General features: G+C 41.0%; 2 protein-coding genes across 4 annotated transcripts in view; one reads left to right on the forward strand and one right to left on the reverse strand.

Annotated features, from left to right (window-relative positions):
* RHBDD1 (rhomboid domain containing 1) overlaps positions 1-18871 on the forward strand; it is a 207007-nt gene that overhangs the window by 129058 nt on the left and 59078 nt on the right. The gene's annotated exons all lie outside the window — the stretch shown is intronic.
* Positions 1804-8791, reverse strand: AHSG (alpha 2-HS glycoprotein). Its single transcript, XM_009508911.2, has 7 exons — positions 8507-8791; positions 6985-7095; positions 5668-5752; positions 4635-4798; positions 4227-4340; positions 3338-3418; positions 1804-2468 (listed from the first exon to the last, which is right to left on the reverse strand). The coding sequence occupies exons 1-7, from the start codon at positions 8708-8710 to the stop codon at positions 2187-2189; spliced, it is 1041 nt and encodes a 346-aa protein (XP_009507206.1). The 5' UTR covers positions 8711-8791; the 3' UTR covers positions 1804-2186.

The raw sequence follows: 18871 nt of genomic DNA on the forward strand, positions 1-18871 counted from the left end.
CCATGGGCAGGGATCTCTTTTATTAAACATACTGTTTCTGCCATCAGATAGAGAATTTTCTAAGCCTGGAAAACACTGCCTCTTCCATAACTTAGTGCCCACTTCATTATATACAAGACAATTTTTATGGTTTGGTTAAGGCGATTCCTACTTTTAAAAATACAAAATCTAGGGAAACTAATTGCTGCAGTGAGTTAAAACTGTCTTATGTATCTGGTAGGACAAGAGGAAATGGCCTCAAGCTGAGTCAGGGGAGGTTTAGATTGGATATTATTTAAAATTTCTTCACTACAAGAGTGGTCAGGCACTGGAACAGGCTTCCCAGAGAGGTGGTGGAGTCACTACCCCTGGAGGTGTTCAAAAACACATGTAGACATGGCACTTCAGGACATGGTTTAGGAGACATGGTAGTGTTGGGCTGATGATTGGACTTGATGATCCTAGAGCTCTTTTCCAACCTGAATGATTCTATGATTCTATGATCATAATAGTGGCCATTTCATTAAATCCTGTGCTGTGTCTCGTGCAGTGGGATGGAAGGACCACCTGCCTTACCACATCAAGACACTTTTAAAGCTTAATATTAGCATTTTTTAAATGAATGGCTGCATGTAGGACATACTGGAGTCACTGCTTTACAGAGAAGCAAAAAATCACTGAGCAACAGACTGGCAGTAGCTTGTGCAATTGCCTGCAACACACTGCCTGAAAGAACTCAGCATATTCTTGAAACGTGAGAGCTGCTGCTGTCATGGGGAGAGCTTGACAGCTGTGTGTTGCCATCAAGTTATACTATGGCTTATAGAGTCTGGGCTGATTTCTATTTTATTTCCCTTCCACACACCCAGTTGAGGCACTGGTGCAAATGCCGACGTCTTTTCCTTTCCCCATTGACACAGCAGCGCAGAACCTTCTGTATAGCAACCTGTTGCACTGTTACCAAGAGCAAATGTTGGTTGTGTTGCTTACTGAGCACTGGAAGGTTGTAACTAAGAGAACAGGATTGGTTATTTGAAACAGTTCAGAAATGACATGTGTTCTGCAGCTTTTGCTGCCTGCATGATAATTATCTTGTAGCAAGTGCTGTTCCTGGTTAAAGATTCATGACTGACTGTGAGACTGCTCCCCTGGGCCTGCAGAATTCCAGTCTGCCTGGCAGTAAAGATTCTTCTGGCCCCTGTCCCTTATTACTTCTCTACTTAGAATAGGTTTTGCTTCTAGCACGTGTCACAAATTCAGGGAAGATTTGACTGTTAGGACAATGATAAATTGCCATCACAGTTTGGGTCCTATTATAAGATACATGTCTGTAGTATATTTTTACTCCCTTGAATTGGTATCCCCTCATATGCACACAGGCCATACAGTAGCCTGTGATCATATTGCACCTCTGTATCTGCTGGAAGACAGAGTATACACATGCGTTTGGTTGAAAGGACTGATGCTTTCAGCCTGTGCAGCAATGAATGTGTCCTGATTCTTTGTTCTTTTCATAGGGTGGATGCTCTTATGCCACGTCTGAAAGTATTGAGGTACTTCTGGTGGATATTAAAAGTAGGTGCATGCTAGGAAACACTACAGGTGGAAACGAAAAATACATTTTTTTCTGTCACTTCTTTAGTGTTATTGGTGTGTGATCAAAAGAAAGGACTGACCTGATTTTCAGCAGTGCTCAGCACCCACACATCCGAGTGAAGCTGATGAGAAGTGCAGGAGCTTACTGTTTTTGAAATCAAGCCCAGAATATGACTCATAATGTTTTGAAGGAGATACTTGGCAACGAAATGAAAATATATACAGATAGAAGGTACAAAAGCATTCCTATTAAACATTTTATTGTGAAGTAACCTTTCAGGTGGTGTTTCTGTCACAAAGCTACAACTGTTGTATAGCTGTTACAATAGTTTCACTGAAACAGTATTTTCTGTGTTTTAGCTAGACCATCCCTATATGTAGAGAAAACAACTGATATATGTTGTAATCACCTATATTTCGAAGCAGACAATCACCTATATTTTGCAAGATCCTGGCCATGGCTCCACCCTCTGGAGGGTAAAATTCATTTGGGTTCATAGTCAAGCATTCTCACCTATTTGCACTTGATGTTGTGGTCTGTGTGTTGATGCTGCTGCTGCTGCTGCACACTCATCCTTCAGTTATTTGTATCACCATGTCTGTAGCACAGCCTATATCTTGAAATGGCGAATCTTCCCAGGGCATGGAGGAGGAGGAAGAGGCAGAAAGCCAACGGGGCGAGGTACTTTGTCATGCTGAGCAACCTCTGCAGCTGCTCTCTTTGCTACAGATTTTGCTGAGAGCACAGAAGTAGGAAATTCTGAAGAGCTGGACTCAGATGCAACAGGGTTATTGTGGGAAAGCCTGAGATTATGGTTTGTGAAGCCTTGTACAACACTGGGCAGCAGTCCTGCTGATGTATCTTGACCTGGTTGAGAGTAGGTAACTCCAGGCTGGAAAAGAAAAATAATTTGTGTTTACGTTCAGTGACTTGGGGCTTATAATATAGAGGTCTCTGATATCTTACTAGGTACCCTACTCCTGACTACATACAGGCTTCCAACCCAGGTACAAAATGTTCCTGGCCATCACAGAAATTTGATTTTCATTTAAGCACATACACAAGAGCCCAGGAACACCTTTTTAATATCCAGTGGATCATTAGCACCAAATTCTGTGCTATGTGAACTTCCAGGAGCACCTATGCAGCTAGCGAAACATTCAAAACCAGCTAATTCTTTCTTTCATATACCTCGTAGACAGCTAATTACTATTGTGTTACCAAGAGCTCTGGTTCATAGGAGGTATTCAACCACCACCTAGCCCTTCTCAGACCAAACGGAGGCTAAAATACCTGGACAGCACTCAGGTCCAGCGTATATATGTTCCCCTCCTCTTGCTATAGCAGTGCAGGGCAGGGTCCCTGAATTCAGTCATATCTAAGGACTATTAGCAAAACAAAACCCAGCTGATTTTGTCTACCACAATGGCTCATATATGTTTTACATCTACCTGCCTCATCCTCCTAGCTGAGCAGAGTTTGGTTTCCTTTGCCCAACCAGACATGTGAAGCTCCCAGATGGTTAGGAGGACAAACTGTGTCAAGCATGGATGGCAGAGGTGACAAAATTCCTGGCACAGAAATTCATAGGATGATCGGGAGCTACCTTATCTTACTTCTTTAGCATACAAAGTTAAACTCGGGTTATCACAGATAGCTAATGCAGTCTACACTGAAAGAGGCAAACTTAGGGTGATGGCTTCTAACAGTACTAGTGGGCTAGAATACTCTGGAAAGGGAATGAATATCTGGAGTTGGTACCTGATGTCCATAGAGCTGGCAGTCCACCCTGAGGTCCTGTGAGGGGCGTGTTATCATTACTGCTGTGCAGAAACCAAAATTCTGGAAAAGCAGAACACAGTCAAGAAAAAATAGTTATAAAATAGGGCAGACCTGCATTACAATTTTTAATTTCAGTACATTTAGAAAGAGCTACATCTTCTCAAGTTTTATCTGAGCAGTAAAGTGCTTGCTTTTTAGTCTGTTGGACTCAAAAGCCAAGCTGTTTAAGTGCATAACTTAAACTTTTCAGCAAATAACTGAAATTCCTGTATTATTCTGGAGCAGGATCCGTTTTATGTCTGGATGTGAGGGAGGGAAGGAATATATAGGGGTCCAGGTAAAAAATTCCCACCCACTAAAATTGCCTAGGACTGAATTTCATCACAAAGAAAAGAAGAATTTTAGTATGATAAAGTACACAGTATGATTCTCAAAAGCCTATATATCAGAACAAAGCTTACTATCCACACTTAATTTGTAGAAAGGTGAAACGATCTGCCCTTTTGTTACGTTTGTGTACTGTCCAGTACAAAGAGCCTGATTTTCCCAGGCGCTCATGTTAAGAAGAGTAAACAATAATACATATTCTGTTGACTAAAAATATTTTGTGTTAAGGACACTTTGGTCCTCAAGCCTTTTTGAAATACATTCAAATATATCAGGATCCAGTCCAGATACCTCAGGGAGAAAAGAAAGGTGTGATATAGCTTTAGGAATTATATATGGAAAAGCATGTCATGATGGTATACAACTCTTGCACTTTCATCCTCACAAAGGTCTATTCCTGCACAAGCGTAAGCGCATCACAGCATGCCTCTTTTCTACCTCTGAGCTGGCAAGATCAGGACTGATGTGCTGGCATACTTACAGACTGATCATCAGGCAGCAGTTGACAAGCCTCCACATTATCTTTAGCTTCTTCTGCTGAGCAGTTCGTGGCAGCCACAGCAAACTCAACAGACACAATATGCGCTGGGTGAGACTGATAAAACAGGAAAATTGTTTAACTGACTTTGCACTGCGAAACTGCATAGCTGCTGAGAAAAGATAAAAGGCAAATGTTGGGGCTTCTAGCTCTGCATCTCCCACTGAAGTGAAATGGAATCCTGTGGCTAAAGTGACATGACACAAAATGCTTGGGAAACCAATAGCAATTCAGTAGGGCAAATTAGAGCAAGCTAAATCTGTTTGCAAACATAACTAGTTAGGGCTGCACAATTACCACAGAAGAAATATTCTGTTTACATGGAAGGCTAGACATAGTTCTAGCAATTACCTGTATTTTGGCTCTTCCAATCTCAATGAGTCTGAGGTAAGCATCAGCAGTTTTGCTGTTGTGGTCATTGAGTGCAGCTGTAACAGCTGTTAATACCTCAGTGTTATTCAAACTTGCCAGCAGTGCGCAGTCAGGGCAGAGTTGGATAATATCTTCACCTGAGTCTGCAGGAGGAACCAAACAGATTATGTTTCGATCAGATTGTAGGTTGTTTAGAAGGGCATTATAACCTATTCAGTCACACAAAACACTGTTTCATGGTCTGTCCCAAATTATAGTCGAAGGCATCTTTGCAGTACAGACTATAGATGGCAGTGTTTCACACGACTTTTGCCATTCGAGTCTCTGCAAGCAGAAATGCTGTGGACTTCAGTAGCACATTTTGAATGTTCTTACTTAGGTTTTAATCAATTCTCTTTCTGGCAAACTATCCATGGCACCAATGAAAAGATGTCTCAGCTCACACACGGAATGGTGGAAAATGAAGATAGTTTAATTTATTGGAATTGTGTTTGTGTGAGTATGTTGTTTCACTCACCAGTTTTGAAAGTAGTACTGAAGACATCTCGTACAGAGCATGCAGAATAGACATTGCACTTTCCCATGGCAATATTGAAAATGCAGGGTTTAGTAAATAAGCTGCATCTGGCAAAGGAGCTCTGAAGATTAACAAGCTTTGGTAAATTCAGATCAACAAGGAAACAAATTCTTGAGGCTGAAGTCCTGAATGAAAAGCCTCAATACCAGGAATCTCTAGGTCAAATCTGGGGCTTGTTGCCCAGATAGTCTTATAGTATCTTAATTGTCATAGTAAAGAGGAGCAAAGAGAGAGAGGCTGGGTTTGTAGGTGAGTGAAATCAGAAAAGGGGAAAAAATATTTTCAGAACAGCTGGGTTTAGAAAACCCATTCATTGTCAACCTTTATGCCATATTCATACACAGCATTTCAGCATCAGAAAAGCTAGTGAACTGTAACCACTGCTATAATAATACTCCTGCGTCTAGACCCAAACCTAAAGAACAAAGTCTTTACCTGCATGTGAGTGACATTTACTAGCAAGTACAGATAACTTTCCATTCAACTTCTGCAGTTTGACATCACAGTCACCCTCAACTGCCTAGAGAGACAAAAATCAAAGGGTTACATCATTCAGATAAATACGAATTTCAGAAAAGGGCAACTATTACTAAATTCAAAAGAACAGAGCCTGGCTGAGTGTTCCTGGCAAAATCAGTCTGATTGCAAAGGCACTGCTAGGCGTGTCCTGATGTCTGATTTTGTAAAAGGCAGGCTACAGCTGCAAAATTTGGATCCAAATCTGGATCTCAAAAGTATCAGGAGCGCCAGGGTAGCCAGATTATGGACATTTGGTTCAGGTTCCTCTCTCACAAAGAGCAAAGAATATGAATACTTATGAATTAAGACCTTCCGCAGAGCTGTTTGATAACATTCTCACTAATCTCAGCTGGTCAGTGGCCATGGTAACAGCAGTGTGCTGCCTTGTGTGAGCTGGCTCACATGCAACATGATCCAGCAGGGGAGGAGATGTCAAAGGCAAAGCTGGAGTCACTGGCAGGAGGGAACAGTTAGAGTTACCTCCCCCAAGATGGAAAATGGGATCTGAGCCCTGGTGAATACAGGGGTGGATCATGATTCAAATTTAGTCATGAGCTCTGTGAATTGGGCCCCATTCTAGAAACAGCAGGCTTAAATTGTCAGTTGCTCACTCTGCTTTCTGCTTCAAAACCAGAGCTGCCTGTACTCAGACACCACTTCCACTGCTTTGGTTAGGGAAAGCTTTTCACAGTTGGATCACACTTGGATAAGAACAAAATATTTGAGGCAGTAAATTCCAGCTGAGCATTATTTTGAAGGCAGAGCCCTGTCTGAAGGGAATAGCTCCTCTGCAGTCTTGACTAGGGCTAGGTGGCTACACTTGACAGAATTTGACTAGGTACCACCTCACACTTAGCCAAAGGAGGGTTTTGTTTGCACAGATTCACAACCTGCTGTTTGCAGCGAGGCAGTGACATCTGGGATGACCATGGGGTGCTGAATCTGGAGCCCCTAAACAAGGCCCCATGGCATTAATGAACTGTGTGTGGGATGTTACGCTGACAGTGACCTGTCCTCTTCACGTAACAGGACATGAAAGAAATCTGGGAGTTAAATCCTTCCCTACATGAAGGCAACTAAACGAACAAGGAGGTTACTTGTGATTGGGTAGTTATAAGCTGTTACAGTGATATAACTTTTGCTTGGAAGTCTGAGTAGTGATAGCCTGGCCTCTAGTATCAACATACTGAACATGCACCTTTGGACCAAGCTAGTAGTGTTTTAGGTACTCACATGTTGTTCGAAGCTCCTTACTGTGCAATTTGCAAGAGGTGTAGGGCTGAGAATGTGGCATGTAGTCTCTAATAAGTCAAGTTCAAGAAAAATGATGTCATTATTCAGCCCCTGGAAGAAAAAAAACACCCTGGAATTGTACTAACTACTTCACAAAACATCACCAGATTTCTTCTCTGGAGCTGCACTGTGGTCTCCATTGCTGACTGGCATTGGGTAGCTTCAGGAATACACTAGAGTAACTGAACAGGTCCTTACTATTTCACTTCATAAATAACAGGACCCATTTTTTTAGCTGAAGTAAGTCAAGATAGTTACACTGCTTTTTCCCAGCTAAGGAACCAGCCCATAAATTTTGGAAAGTCTAGACTGTACATAGTGGGTCAGTTCTCTTAAGTTCACTTGATTTTATTTTGTTGGGTAGTTTTAATAAATCAACACCTGTCATTGTTGATGAAAAAAATTTGTGTTTCTATAACCAGATACCATATGAACAGTGCTGCACGTTGGCCTGTCCCATTTAGTTCATTCAAATTACACTGAATTGCACCAGCTAAGTTCCAGTCCCAATATTCATGTTGTTTATGGACTGCAGGCTCTTTTATGGCTGTTCCTGAACCTTTGCAACTATAACGTAAGACGTGTGAGTGGAAGGGCAGAAGTGAGGCTCCCTAGCTCCGAGGTTGACTCTGAGGTTTGAGTCATGAGTCATTCCATTTAAACCAATGAAGTTATTGTAGTGTAAAAGTATTAAATATGAGCAAAGCAGTGTCACCAGTGTTTTTGTGTGGGTAACTGTGGGCACACTTCTAATCTCATTAATGTCTGTTTCATTCTCTTGTAAATAACCTTGGTATCCTCTTTCTCATAACAAGTAGAAAACAGCCACGGAGTTTCATTCACATTAATATTTGGGACCATTTTCAATGTTTTGGTAGTATCAAAGGTTCTGAATGGGTGCATACACTGTATTCATTATCATTTCTACAGCCTTTCTAGATACCTACAATGGTGGCAATAGATCTTAGTGAAAATGAGACTACAAGCTGCAGTTATTTCCATTCAGCTTCCTTGTCAGCTCAATGGGGTATTAGGTAAAATTAATGCCTACTACAAAATCACTAATAGCATGGAGTTATGGTAGGTATGCATTTAGCCAATAAATAATTACCTGCATCACTAAGATTATCCTCACAGTTTTTCTCCAGATTAGCTACTGGGCTCATGACTCAGCACTTTGAATGATCTGCCTTAGCAAGCATGCTGCATTTATAAACTGAGCCCTTTCTAGCATTGTACAAAAGTATCTGAACATTTCTCTCTCTCCCTCTGTTCTGCTTTTTGAGAGATACATTCCAGTGGCCTGGATTCTCAGCTGCTACCAGGTGGCATTGCCCCATTTAAATCAACAGAGCCATGCTGATTTACCCCATGTGAGGATACAACCTTTGGCAGGGCTTGATGGTCATTTCCAAGCATCTCCAGGTTACCACAGCGCTCTGCCTGCAAGCTCCTCACTTACCTGGGGTAGCACGCGGATATTCTCGATTCTGTTTAAGGCAAACTTGTATCCATGATGACTGTGGCCATTAATATAACTCACAGCTACTTCAGCTGCTGCTTCAGATTCTGGGTCATCGCAGCCCAAGGGAGCAGAGGGAGCTGCTGGTACGGCTTTGTGAATTGGAAGCTGAACAAGCAATATTAAAGCTACTAGTGCCTTCATGGCACCTGAGAAAAAAAAGGATCCCTTTCAGAAATAAAGATCTAAGAATACTGTTCAGGTGATAGCTAGGTAGCTAGAACTGGGGTCTCATTTATATAGAACATACCACAGACTTTGCATGAGCGCATGTCTGATATTTGTCCCAGTTCCAAGAGGCATTGTAAACAACAAAAGAGAAAAGTAAATGTTAGGACATCAAGCTGACTGATTAATATTGGCCAAAGTAAATTTTATCAGGTAGGATATTGCGAAGTCTGCTACAGCAGCTAAAAAAGAAAGCATCAGCAAAAATGTAACATAATTTTTAGACACTTTTCTACCAACCAAATACAGCACAGACAAGAGGAATATGATCCCTCCTGTTAAACATGTAGAGATGCTAGCACTAATTAAGGTTTCTTGTAAACAGGACACATTCTGTTAGGGGCCAAATCTCACTAGACGCCAGCCTAAATTGTGAGATCAGTAATATGATAAATCACAATATGGAATTTGAATCAGTTCTAAGGATCACATTCAACAGTAAATGTAATTATATAGCAACTTCTGCTACTGAATTCATTTGGAATAGGAAATGAGACAGAGTTTCTAAATCTTTTGCATCAGCTTTTTGTTTCTCTGAGTAACCTGAATACTTCCAGTAGTTCCTGAAATTTTATTTTGCAAAGCAGGCATCTTGTAGAAATTTTTCTGGAATATGTTGTACAGACTTGAGGATTTGGCGTAAGATCCTAAAGGGCACAAAAGTGTTTTAGGGAGAACGTAGCTGCTTAAATCCTCAGGAGTGCTGGACCCCAGCTTGCATTTACATTCACATTTACAAAACAGTAACTGGATAACAAAAATATTCTATGGAGCAGAATATAGCTTCTATGATGTGTCCAGCATTTAAGGTCTTTAATTTAAGCTGAGATGACTTTAGCTAGATAGACTCTAGCGAGACAGACTCTAGCTTGATCAGTAGAGAATTTTTTCCTGTGGGGATTTCAGAGTAGGTTTCTATGATTCATTTTATGGTGATGATCAGGCTGAAGACTAATAAAGGTCCTTTTTGACTTTAAAATGTCTGAATCTCTGACACAATTTTCAAGGAGTTCAGGAATTAGATGCAGATTTGAGATGAATAGGAGGACTTCAGCATATTTAGAAGTTTTCATTTCAGATAGGTATCTAAAAGTATCTCTCTCTTGCAGTAAAAAATTGCTCTGCACATGATTTGTTTCTTCCCCTCACTTGAAGCAGGTGCTGCTTGGAATTTGTTCTGCCGTGCGGATGATCATTTATCGTCTTGACTTTGATCTGGAACACTTAAAGTATGGAGGTTTTGTGTTCCAAAAACACACTATGAGTGTTCCTTGTGAGTACCTTTTGAATCATGGCAAATTTATTTAGAAAGATAGTATTTTACTATCTTTAGTAAATATAAATATTTTACTGTCTTTACTATCTAAAGGTAGTATTTTAGTCTTTACTTTTAACCCACAGTTCAGCTTCTAGCCTGTGAATCTTTTCATTCTCTTTTTCTTTTTCTGGTATGAAGCATCAGGGTAGACTCCCAACAAGTGCAGATTGAAATCAATTTTCACCTAAGTGACATATAATTACACCGGCGAAGGACTTAGACCATTATTTATAAATTCAGTGTGGTCATTACTCAGTTTCTTAGGTTACACCTTCTCCACTTCAGACTTGTAAATACTGCAGGATGTATAACATTTCTGCGGTCAAGCTCTAGGTATTCCTAAATATATTTTATAACCCAGTTCAGTCAACTTCAGGTTCCATTTCCAAAGAACAACTTTAAAAACTCAGATAGCAAAGAGGATTTATTATCTTCTTTCTTCCCTCTCCATTGTCACTCACATTCAGTATTCCATTTACCAAGCAGGACAAAAAGGAAATACTTGGAGTCCATTGTACCTCTTCTCAGTTCCTCTATAGGCTAACTCAAGACCTTCCTCTCTTGGTGACTGCATGAACTTTCTTTGCTGGCATACATAGCAGTGGAAATCCTAGAATCCTAGAATGGTTTGGGTTGGAAGGGACCTTAAAGATCATCTAGTTCCAACCCCCCTGCCATGGGCATGGATACCTTCCACTAGACCAGGCTGATCAAATCCTCATCCTACCTGGCCTTGAATACTTCCAGGGATGGGGCATCCACAGCTTCTCTGGGCAGCCTGTTCCAGTGCCTCACCACTCTCATAGTGAAGAAACGTGCCTACATGATTATTAATGTTCAGTGCAATGGAGCTAGCACTTTTTAGGTAACCTGTGATGTGTGTGAGGAAATTGGTATTTGGTTTTTACGTTTGGGAAGGGAGTTTGAAAGTGCAATCGGGTAGTTTGGCTACAGGTAATATGACAAAGGATCCTTTCACCTTTTGGATACAGACTGACACAGATCTGCCTAATTATTCTCTTCTGGAAGTGAGATTGCTGATGTCAGTTCTCTGCAGATCTGTGTCCCATCAGTACTGGCCCCTTTTTGGCACCCCCACTCAAGAGGCAATAATTGCAGAAATAACTTCTCACTGAACTCAGTGCAGATCTATTCTCTCTCTTTCATGTCTGGGACACAGTAAAAAATTGTCTTTTAGTAGTGGCTGAAAATAGTTCTTACAGCACAAGAAAGTGAGCTGAATTTCATGGGCTCCTGGACAGAAGGTCACATCTCGACCCCATTGAAGTGAACAACTCTTTCACAGAATCACAGTATCACAGAACAGTTGACGTTGGAAGCAACATCTGGAGGTCATCTTGTCCGACCACACTATACAAGCAGGACCACCTAGAGACAGTTGCCCAGAACCATGTCCAGATGGCTTTTGAATATCTCCAAGGAGGGAGACTCCACAACCTCTCTGGGAAACCTGTGCCAGTGCTCAGTCACCCTCACAGTAGAAAAGTGTTTCCTGATGTTCGGACAGAACCTCCTATTTCAGTTTGTGCTCATTGCCTCTGGTCCTGTCATTGGGTATCATGGAAAAGAGCCTGGCTCCGCCCTCTTTGCACCCTCCCTTCAGTATTTATATATGTTAAGATCCCCTCAAGCCTTCTCATCTCTATGCTACGTAGTCCCAGCTCTCTCAGCCTTTCCTCATAGGAGAGATGCTCCAGTACATTAATCATCTTCATGGCCCTTTGCTGCACTGTCTCCAGTATGTTCATGTCTCTCCTGTACTGAGGAGCCCAGAACTGGGCACAGCACTCCAGGTGTGGCCTCACCAATGACGAATAAAGGGGAAGGATCATCTCCCTAAAGCTGCTGGCAATACTTTGCCTAGAGCAGCCCAGGATACTGTTAGGCCTCTTTATGGCAAGGGCATATTGTTGGCTCTTGTTCAACTTGGTGCCTGCCAGGACCACAAGGTCTTTTTCTGACAAGCTCCTGTCCAGCTAGGTGGGCCCCAGCATATACTCATACCTGGGAGCATTGCTCTCCACATGCAGGATTTCAGACCTCTTGTTGAACTTCATGAGGTTCCTGTCAGCACATTTCTCCAGGCCATCATGGTCGCTCTAGATGGAAGCATGACCCTCTGGCATATCAGCCACACCTCCCAGTTTTGTGTCATCTACAAACTTGCTGAAGGTTCACTCTGTCTCATCATCCAGATCATTAATGAAGATATTAAACAGTACTGGACCCCAGTGTTGACCCCTGGGGTACACTGCTAGTTACTGTCCTCCGACTAGACCTTGTGCCACTGATTGCTACCCTCCAGGCCCAGCCATTCAGCCAGTTTTCAATCCACCTCAATCCATCTTTCACGTCAGTAGTGTTAGACTTCGGCCCTAGTGAATTAGGTTGCCTGAGAGATTTGACAAGGCTTCACTGTGATGGAAGTAGAACAAGCTGGGTTTACTGCCTTTGTTATATAAAATATAGTATTGATTCTATGCTCAAGAACTGATGCTCCACTGAATCTCCGTTCTTAATAATTCATATAAACCACAATGGAAAGGTGAGTTGACGGTTTTCTTTTTCGCTTTCTCTTTTTCTTTTTTTTTGTTGGATAGATACTTAGAACAACTAGTGATGATTGGAAACTTGCTGCCCCTGCTCAACCTTATGTGGAAAAAAACCAAAGAATTGCTTCCGCAAGATGTCAAGTTGACATCTTCCTGAGCTTAAAATTCAAACAAATTAAACAAGCAAACAGATAAATATCATCTTTTTAAAGCTTCAGATCAAAGTTAAACACTTGTGGGGATTTCTGAGGCTCTCTTTTCAGATTACTAAAATGTCATTTTTTGGCAATGCAGACAGAACTGGTCCAATTCTCTGCACCACATCAAAAGATACATTTCTGAGCAGTCAGGCATTGTATAGTACTGCAAAACTTAATCACCTCTTGCTTTACACTTGATTAAGTACATTACTTTTGGATCATAGTGTTCACAAGATATTGGAACATCAGGGCTGTCTTCTATACAGCCATCACCTACACAGACAGCTATACACTAAGGCAAGAAAATGCAGGGAAAATGTCAGACAGTTAAAGTGACCAGTCTTGTCTTGTCAAGGCAGCATATTGCTTCTTTAAATGCCAGGATAATCAGCATTTAAAAATAAAGTGTATTAAAACCTATAAAGGTCTGAGAAAAACCTCAAGACCAATCAGACTAATTGATCTGCATAATCTTATTGGCCCCTTTCCACTACATGAACAAATCTTCAGCAGATGTAAATTGGCTTAGATTCACTACAGTCCAAGTCCCCCAGCGTCCCTATACCAGAAATTTCAGGCTGCAGAAAAACCTGTGAAGTCTGAACAGTTTTACCAGACTGTAATAGTAGAATGCTATATGTTAATTCTTTGGGGGTTCTTTAATATGAGAGTCTATAAGGGAAGGAATGCTGATCATGTCCCATAGTTTGCTGTAGTATTTGCAGTTGAGAGTGTTCTTTCTGTGAGAAATAAAACCTGTAGACATGGCATCTAATTTGGGAGCCTCTAGTTTTGGGTGCCCAGCTAGAGATTCCTTTCACTCAACTTTGCTGATCTCAGTCTGTTAATGTCTATTTTCTTTTAACTGTAAAATGGAAATAACTATTTTCCATTTTACTTCTGTGATCTGAAATAACTCACTGAATTTTGTAAAAAGTTTTGATAACACTGAGTAGAAGGATCTATTCAAAACATTAGAGGAATCTAAGAGTCAGGCAAACCGCATGTCATTCAGTAAAAATTTAGGGATTCCTGGACTTACTGGAGATGTAGCAGGATTGAGAGGGTTGAAATTTGGGCTCCCAGATTTAGGATTATTTCAGATAATTTTTTTTTTGCTGGACTTTCCTTTCAAAAACTATTCCAGTGGGGGTTTTTGTTTGTTTGTTTGTTTGGGGTTTTTTTTTGTTTGTTTGTTTTGTTTTTATTTTTTAAGAGCATGAAAAGTTGTCAAGAATTCTGAAATTTTTACTGGAATGGAAATTCTAGTTTTTGACCAACTCTCCCAGACAAAGCCAACCGAGTCTATTTCTGGTCTGTTCTCCCTTGTTCTGTTTTGCTTTTCTATTGTCTATGCCACTGAAATACTTGAGTGCCTTCCAGAAGTACATCAAGTGGCATAACTAGCATTTGTTACATGAAAGTCTATTCTACTACTCTTCCCAGTGGAAAGATTATATAAGATGTTTTGTCTTAGTGAAGTTTTTGATTGATTTAAATTTTCCTCCCCATTTCCACATTTTCTCTGCTATGTGTTTTGATGTTGCACTCAGTAACAAGAGCAGTTTTCTGAGCTGAGGGTTTTCAGGCCCCTCTATGACTTACCCTGTGTTGTGCTGCCCTGGTATGTAAGACCCCCCTTCCTAAATTTTTATACTTTTTTACCCTTTTATCAAGGTCAAAGTTATTTATGTTGCCATGCAACTCTTAACAGTGGGATATTTTTGCTTCAGCCCTGCAGGGATGTCATGGTTCCCTCAGGATCATGCCTGTGCAATTTGATGGGTGTGGGAAAGCCGTGTTGGAGATGGATAGGTGGCAACTGTGAAATCAGAGATTAGCAGCTACTGAGGTTTTTCTTTTGGCTTTATGTCCTTATGCTATAGTTGGGCTTCCAGCTTATAAAAGTGCTCCCCATGATCATTGCTTCATATCAGAACCTAGAACAAATAAAGCAAGATACCTGGGAAGAGACTGCAGAGCTGAACTGCAGGAGCAAACAGTGGATCAGACAACAGAAGCAGAGTATTTCTCACTGAGTAAACAGACACTGCAGTCAAGCTGACCTCCCCTTGTCTCAGTGAACAGCATGTCAAGCTAAGTGAATTTAAACTCCACTCACTATGAGAACCAATGTCTGTCCTGGCATTATCAGGGTATCCACAGACACATGGCTCCAGTTTAAAAAGGTAAACTGAAACGAGCCACATTAATTCCTTCTACTTACAGGAATGTTTCAAGATGTAAATGCACAATTGGTCTGGATGCTGTCATGTCCTACGATGCTGTTAGTCGCTTTGATGGAGAAGTCCACATGATAACTCCACATGTTCTCTTCCCTTGCTGAGTTAAATCCTGAAATTTAGTAGCAAGTGTTAGGGAAACCTGCTGTGCTCTCTGGATTGCCACATGCTCAGCTGCAATGGCGTGTTTTTGATGTGAGAAACCAAGTTCGCTCTTGGCACTGTAAGTGTATGCTTTTTCCACTGAGTTTGGTAGAAAAAACTGTACATTCATTCTTATGCCGTGACAGTCTGCGAACATGAATTGTTACCTACTTATACTAAGCTACCATTTTGAAAATGGTGCGTGTGTTTCTATGTGGAGGCTTGTTGGCATGAGTGACAGGAGGGTCCATGCTGTTACAGGCAGGGCTAAGGAATGGCAGGTGGGAGGATGGCACACTGATATGCTTTCTCACCTTGGAGCGCTCCTTCAGGGGCATGACAAACCCAGTCAATATACTAGTGAGATTTACATAATTCTGACAAGCAAGAGGGTTTTTAAAAAATTAAAGTTATTTATTTTTAGTGAGGCAGATGATCATGAAGGTTCTTTTACTGCTACATGTCCCTAAATCATGCAATTATTCAACTCTTCCTGCTGCCTTCCAGCCACATAGCTAAAAAGCTGGAACTAGGATAGGAAACATGAGGGGACATTTTAATTTAATAGATGGAGGCAATATATTAATAACACATTTGCAATAGGCGAAGCGGGTCTTTCCAAGTTCATGCAATTTGAAAGAAATTATATAGACATTCCTGCTTAAGGAGTTGAAATTTTGCACGTTAGACATAAAGTACGGATGACTTTTATGACAACAAAGTAGCTAGACTTACAGATTTCCTTGCTTAATTTACACAACGTCAGATTCACAGCAGACAGGGACTCCAAGCTGTCAAGAGCAATAAACATGAGGCACTCTGAACAGACATAGGTGCCCAGGTGACCTTCTCCTTAGTGTCTAAAAGGAAGGGAGATGTGAATGTAAGCATTGTGGGCTGATTAAAAACAGCATCCAGTGTCGCATTTATATAAAGAGGTGCACATCAACACCTTTTCCTGGTATGCCTGTGAATTTGTTAAGTTTCATAATGCCAAAGGAAAGAGAGATGTATCTTTGTTTATATTCAGCTCAGAAATTCTGAACCTAACAGCGATGTTGAATTTTGCCAGTTAGAAATTGTACATATAACTGGCTAGTACAGAATACTTATCTTGTATTCATGGACTGATGAATAAAACAGGTAAAGATAACTCTCAGAATCGCTTTGGTGGGGCTACAGATTTTATAGTGGACATCTCAGTCTTTGCTTCTGGCATATCCCCTCTGCTGTTTGGTCAAGCATCACTGGTCTCAATGGGTCTGTAATTTTTCTATTCATTATTTCCATTCTTTATTGTTAATGCCAGAACCCTTCCCTGACACTCAGGTCTGTCTCTTGAAGTGGACCTTGGGTCTTTTTGAGTCCTCTTGTTTAACACAATCAGCTTGGGTCTACATCATAATATATGCCAAATATATCGGAAATCCCTATTTTATCTGCCACTATAGTTCAAGTTGTTCACATACGCTTATTTCCATATGATGATCTCCTCTATAGCACAACCACTGATCCAGCTCCCTGTGCAAGTCTGCTGAGTATGTCATTGTTTCTCCAAGTGGTTCTCTGTTTGTGAGAACGTCAAGCTCCATTTTCTCCTCTAATCTGCAAGTCCCTGGCCAAGACCAGACCTTCTTGTTCAACTGTTCACCTGGATCTCACCTCATCCCCACTGCCATCATTATCTCTTTGAGCCATTCAGCCATGTCACTGACAGATACGTCTCTTTCTTTCACCCTCTTCAGAAAGAATCCCATTTCCAAGCTTGCCTTTGAGACTATTACCTCTCTGAGTTCTCAGAGGGACTGAAGAACTGCTCCTTGACACGTTATCTACAGTAATGTGTTACATGACTTTTAAACCTGTGTTTATTATACAGAGGGCTGCATCTACACAAAAAAGTTTTTAGGACCCTGCAAGTCAAAACATTTGAAAACCACCTGAAATGGTGAGTTTGTCTGCTTCATTTCTGTTTTGTCAGGTATTTGCCTAGTTTGCCTTTAAAAGCACACATGGCAATGGTACTCTAGGGACAGTATTATCTTCTTTGCTTACCAAGAGCAGTTTGGTATGAAATATTCCTTTGAAAATTAACATCTTAGCTGGCCACTTCCTAACTCTTGCCTGCATGTTGGTGTATGTAAGGAGGGAGGAAACCATGCTGTAGTCCACACACAAGACTTGAAAATGAGATTGTCCTTGGGATAGCTGGAGGAAAGCCTTTCACTGACAAAATAGAACACATAACATTTACTTGCATAGAAGAGGAAGTGAGGTCTAGTTTATACATTTTGACACCTGTGAGTTCCTAACAGAAAAGTTGCTAACACTGGGGTCAAATATTGCTATTTATCTTGGTATATAACTCGGCTGGAACTTAGCTGCAGTTCTAAGTGTGCATTAGCACTGGAGTGTAAGGCTTGACCAGGATTAGGGTGTGGTAATTCCCAGGTGTTTTCTGAAAGGAAACAAGATATTTAATTAACTTTGCACCAATAAGAATATTTGCCTTAAGTTTCAGGACAAATTATTTGCCTCATTGTACAAAGCTTCCATTATGCTGTTGTATAATGATGCAATTTAAGGATTCAGTTTTTGAGAGAACTGACGGGTGTTGGTTAGAAATCTTGCAAACTGAAATCTCACTCAGTAGGTATTTCCAAAGGAAATAGTTTTCTGAGTTCAGCTGAAGTACTGTTAAAGATTATTGTGTAATGCTACGTGTGTGTCATAGGAACGGGTAGACACAGAGCGCTAAAAGGCAATTTCTTTGCTTGAAATTCGTAACTGTTGTCCGTGTTCATCTCTTTCTTGGCTTTTCATATAGCCTTGCAAGTTCTTGAGAATCAGGTACTTGGGGCAGGCTCACAGAAATGCCAGTACAGATGGACAGATGTGCTACATGTGCTTTGGAGAGCTAAACCACTGTTGCAAAGAACTGCTAGAGACTATTTGTACACAGAGAACCAAATAATTCTTATTCCCTGCTCTGTAATCAAAAGCCATTCTTGGCTGGGGGAGATCCCTACAACAACATTCTTGCCTCCCCTTGAGAGAAGGAAGTCAATGATTATTCTGTTACCCTTCATTATCATTCAGTGTGGTATAAACTGGCCAGGACCTGAACTCTCAAGTGCCCAGGAGGGCCAGTACATGAATATACCTTGTGTCAGCAGAGGCCATTTCAAATAATACAGATGATGACAGATTGATGTTGGTAGCTCATTAGGCAAAGCACTGACCGAGACATCAAATTCCTTTCAGCAAGAACATGGCTGGACTGTTTGCTGTTGTGCATTAATGGAGAGACGCATTTTTCTTCTTTGATTTCTCTTGCTTCCTGCTTCCCATGTTTGCATCAGACAGTGCCGGCTATCAGATCTGTCATCATGTTTGACTTTCCTAATGCGAACAGCTGTGCCAAAAGAATCAATGTGTAAAGCTAAACCCAATCTGTAGATATAGTATATACAGTACATTTCAACAAAAGACCTGTGTTCACAAGCCCCCTGTGGCATACAGATTTTAATATAACACTTGGCTTCTAGCTTGTCCAGATCCAATAGTGCAATCTTCCCACCCATGCCTGAAAAGATAGA

This window comes from Phalacrocorax carbo, chromosome 7 (assembly GCF_963921805.1).
Source record: "Phalacrocorax carbo chromosome 7, bPhaCar2.1, whole genome shotgun sequence".
NCBI classification, from domain to species: domain Eukaryota; kingdom Metazoa; phylum Chordata; class Aves; order Suliformes; family Phalacrocoracidae; genus Phalacrocorax; species Phalacrocorax carbo.

Coding starts and splice junctions, on each gene's coding strand:
- AHSG (XM_009508911.2), bottom strand. CDS start 8,710: ATGAAGGCACTAGTAGCTTTAATATTGCTTGTTCAGCTTCCAATTCAC. Junction 7,096..8,506: donor ATATCCGCGTGCTACCCCAG/GTAAGTGAGGAG, acceptor TTTTTCTTCCAG/GGGCTGAATAATGACATCAT. Junction 3,419..4,226: donor TGCTGCCTGATGATCAGTCT/GTAAGTATGCCA, acceptor CTGCTTTTCCAG/AATTTTGGTTTCTGCACAGC.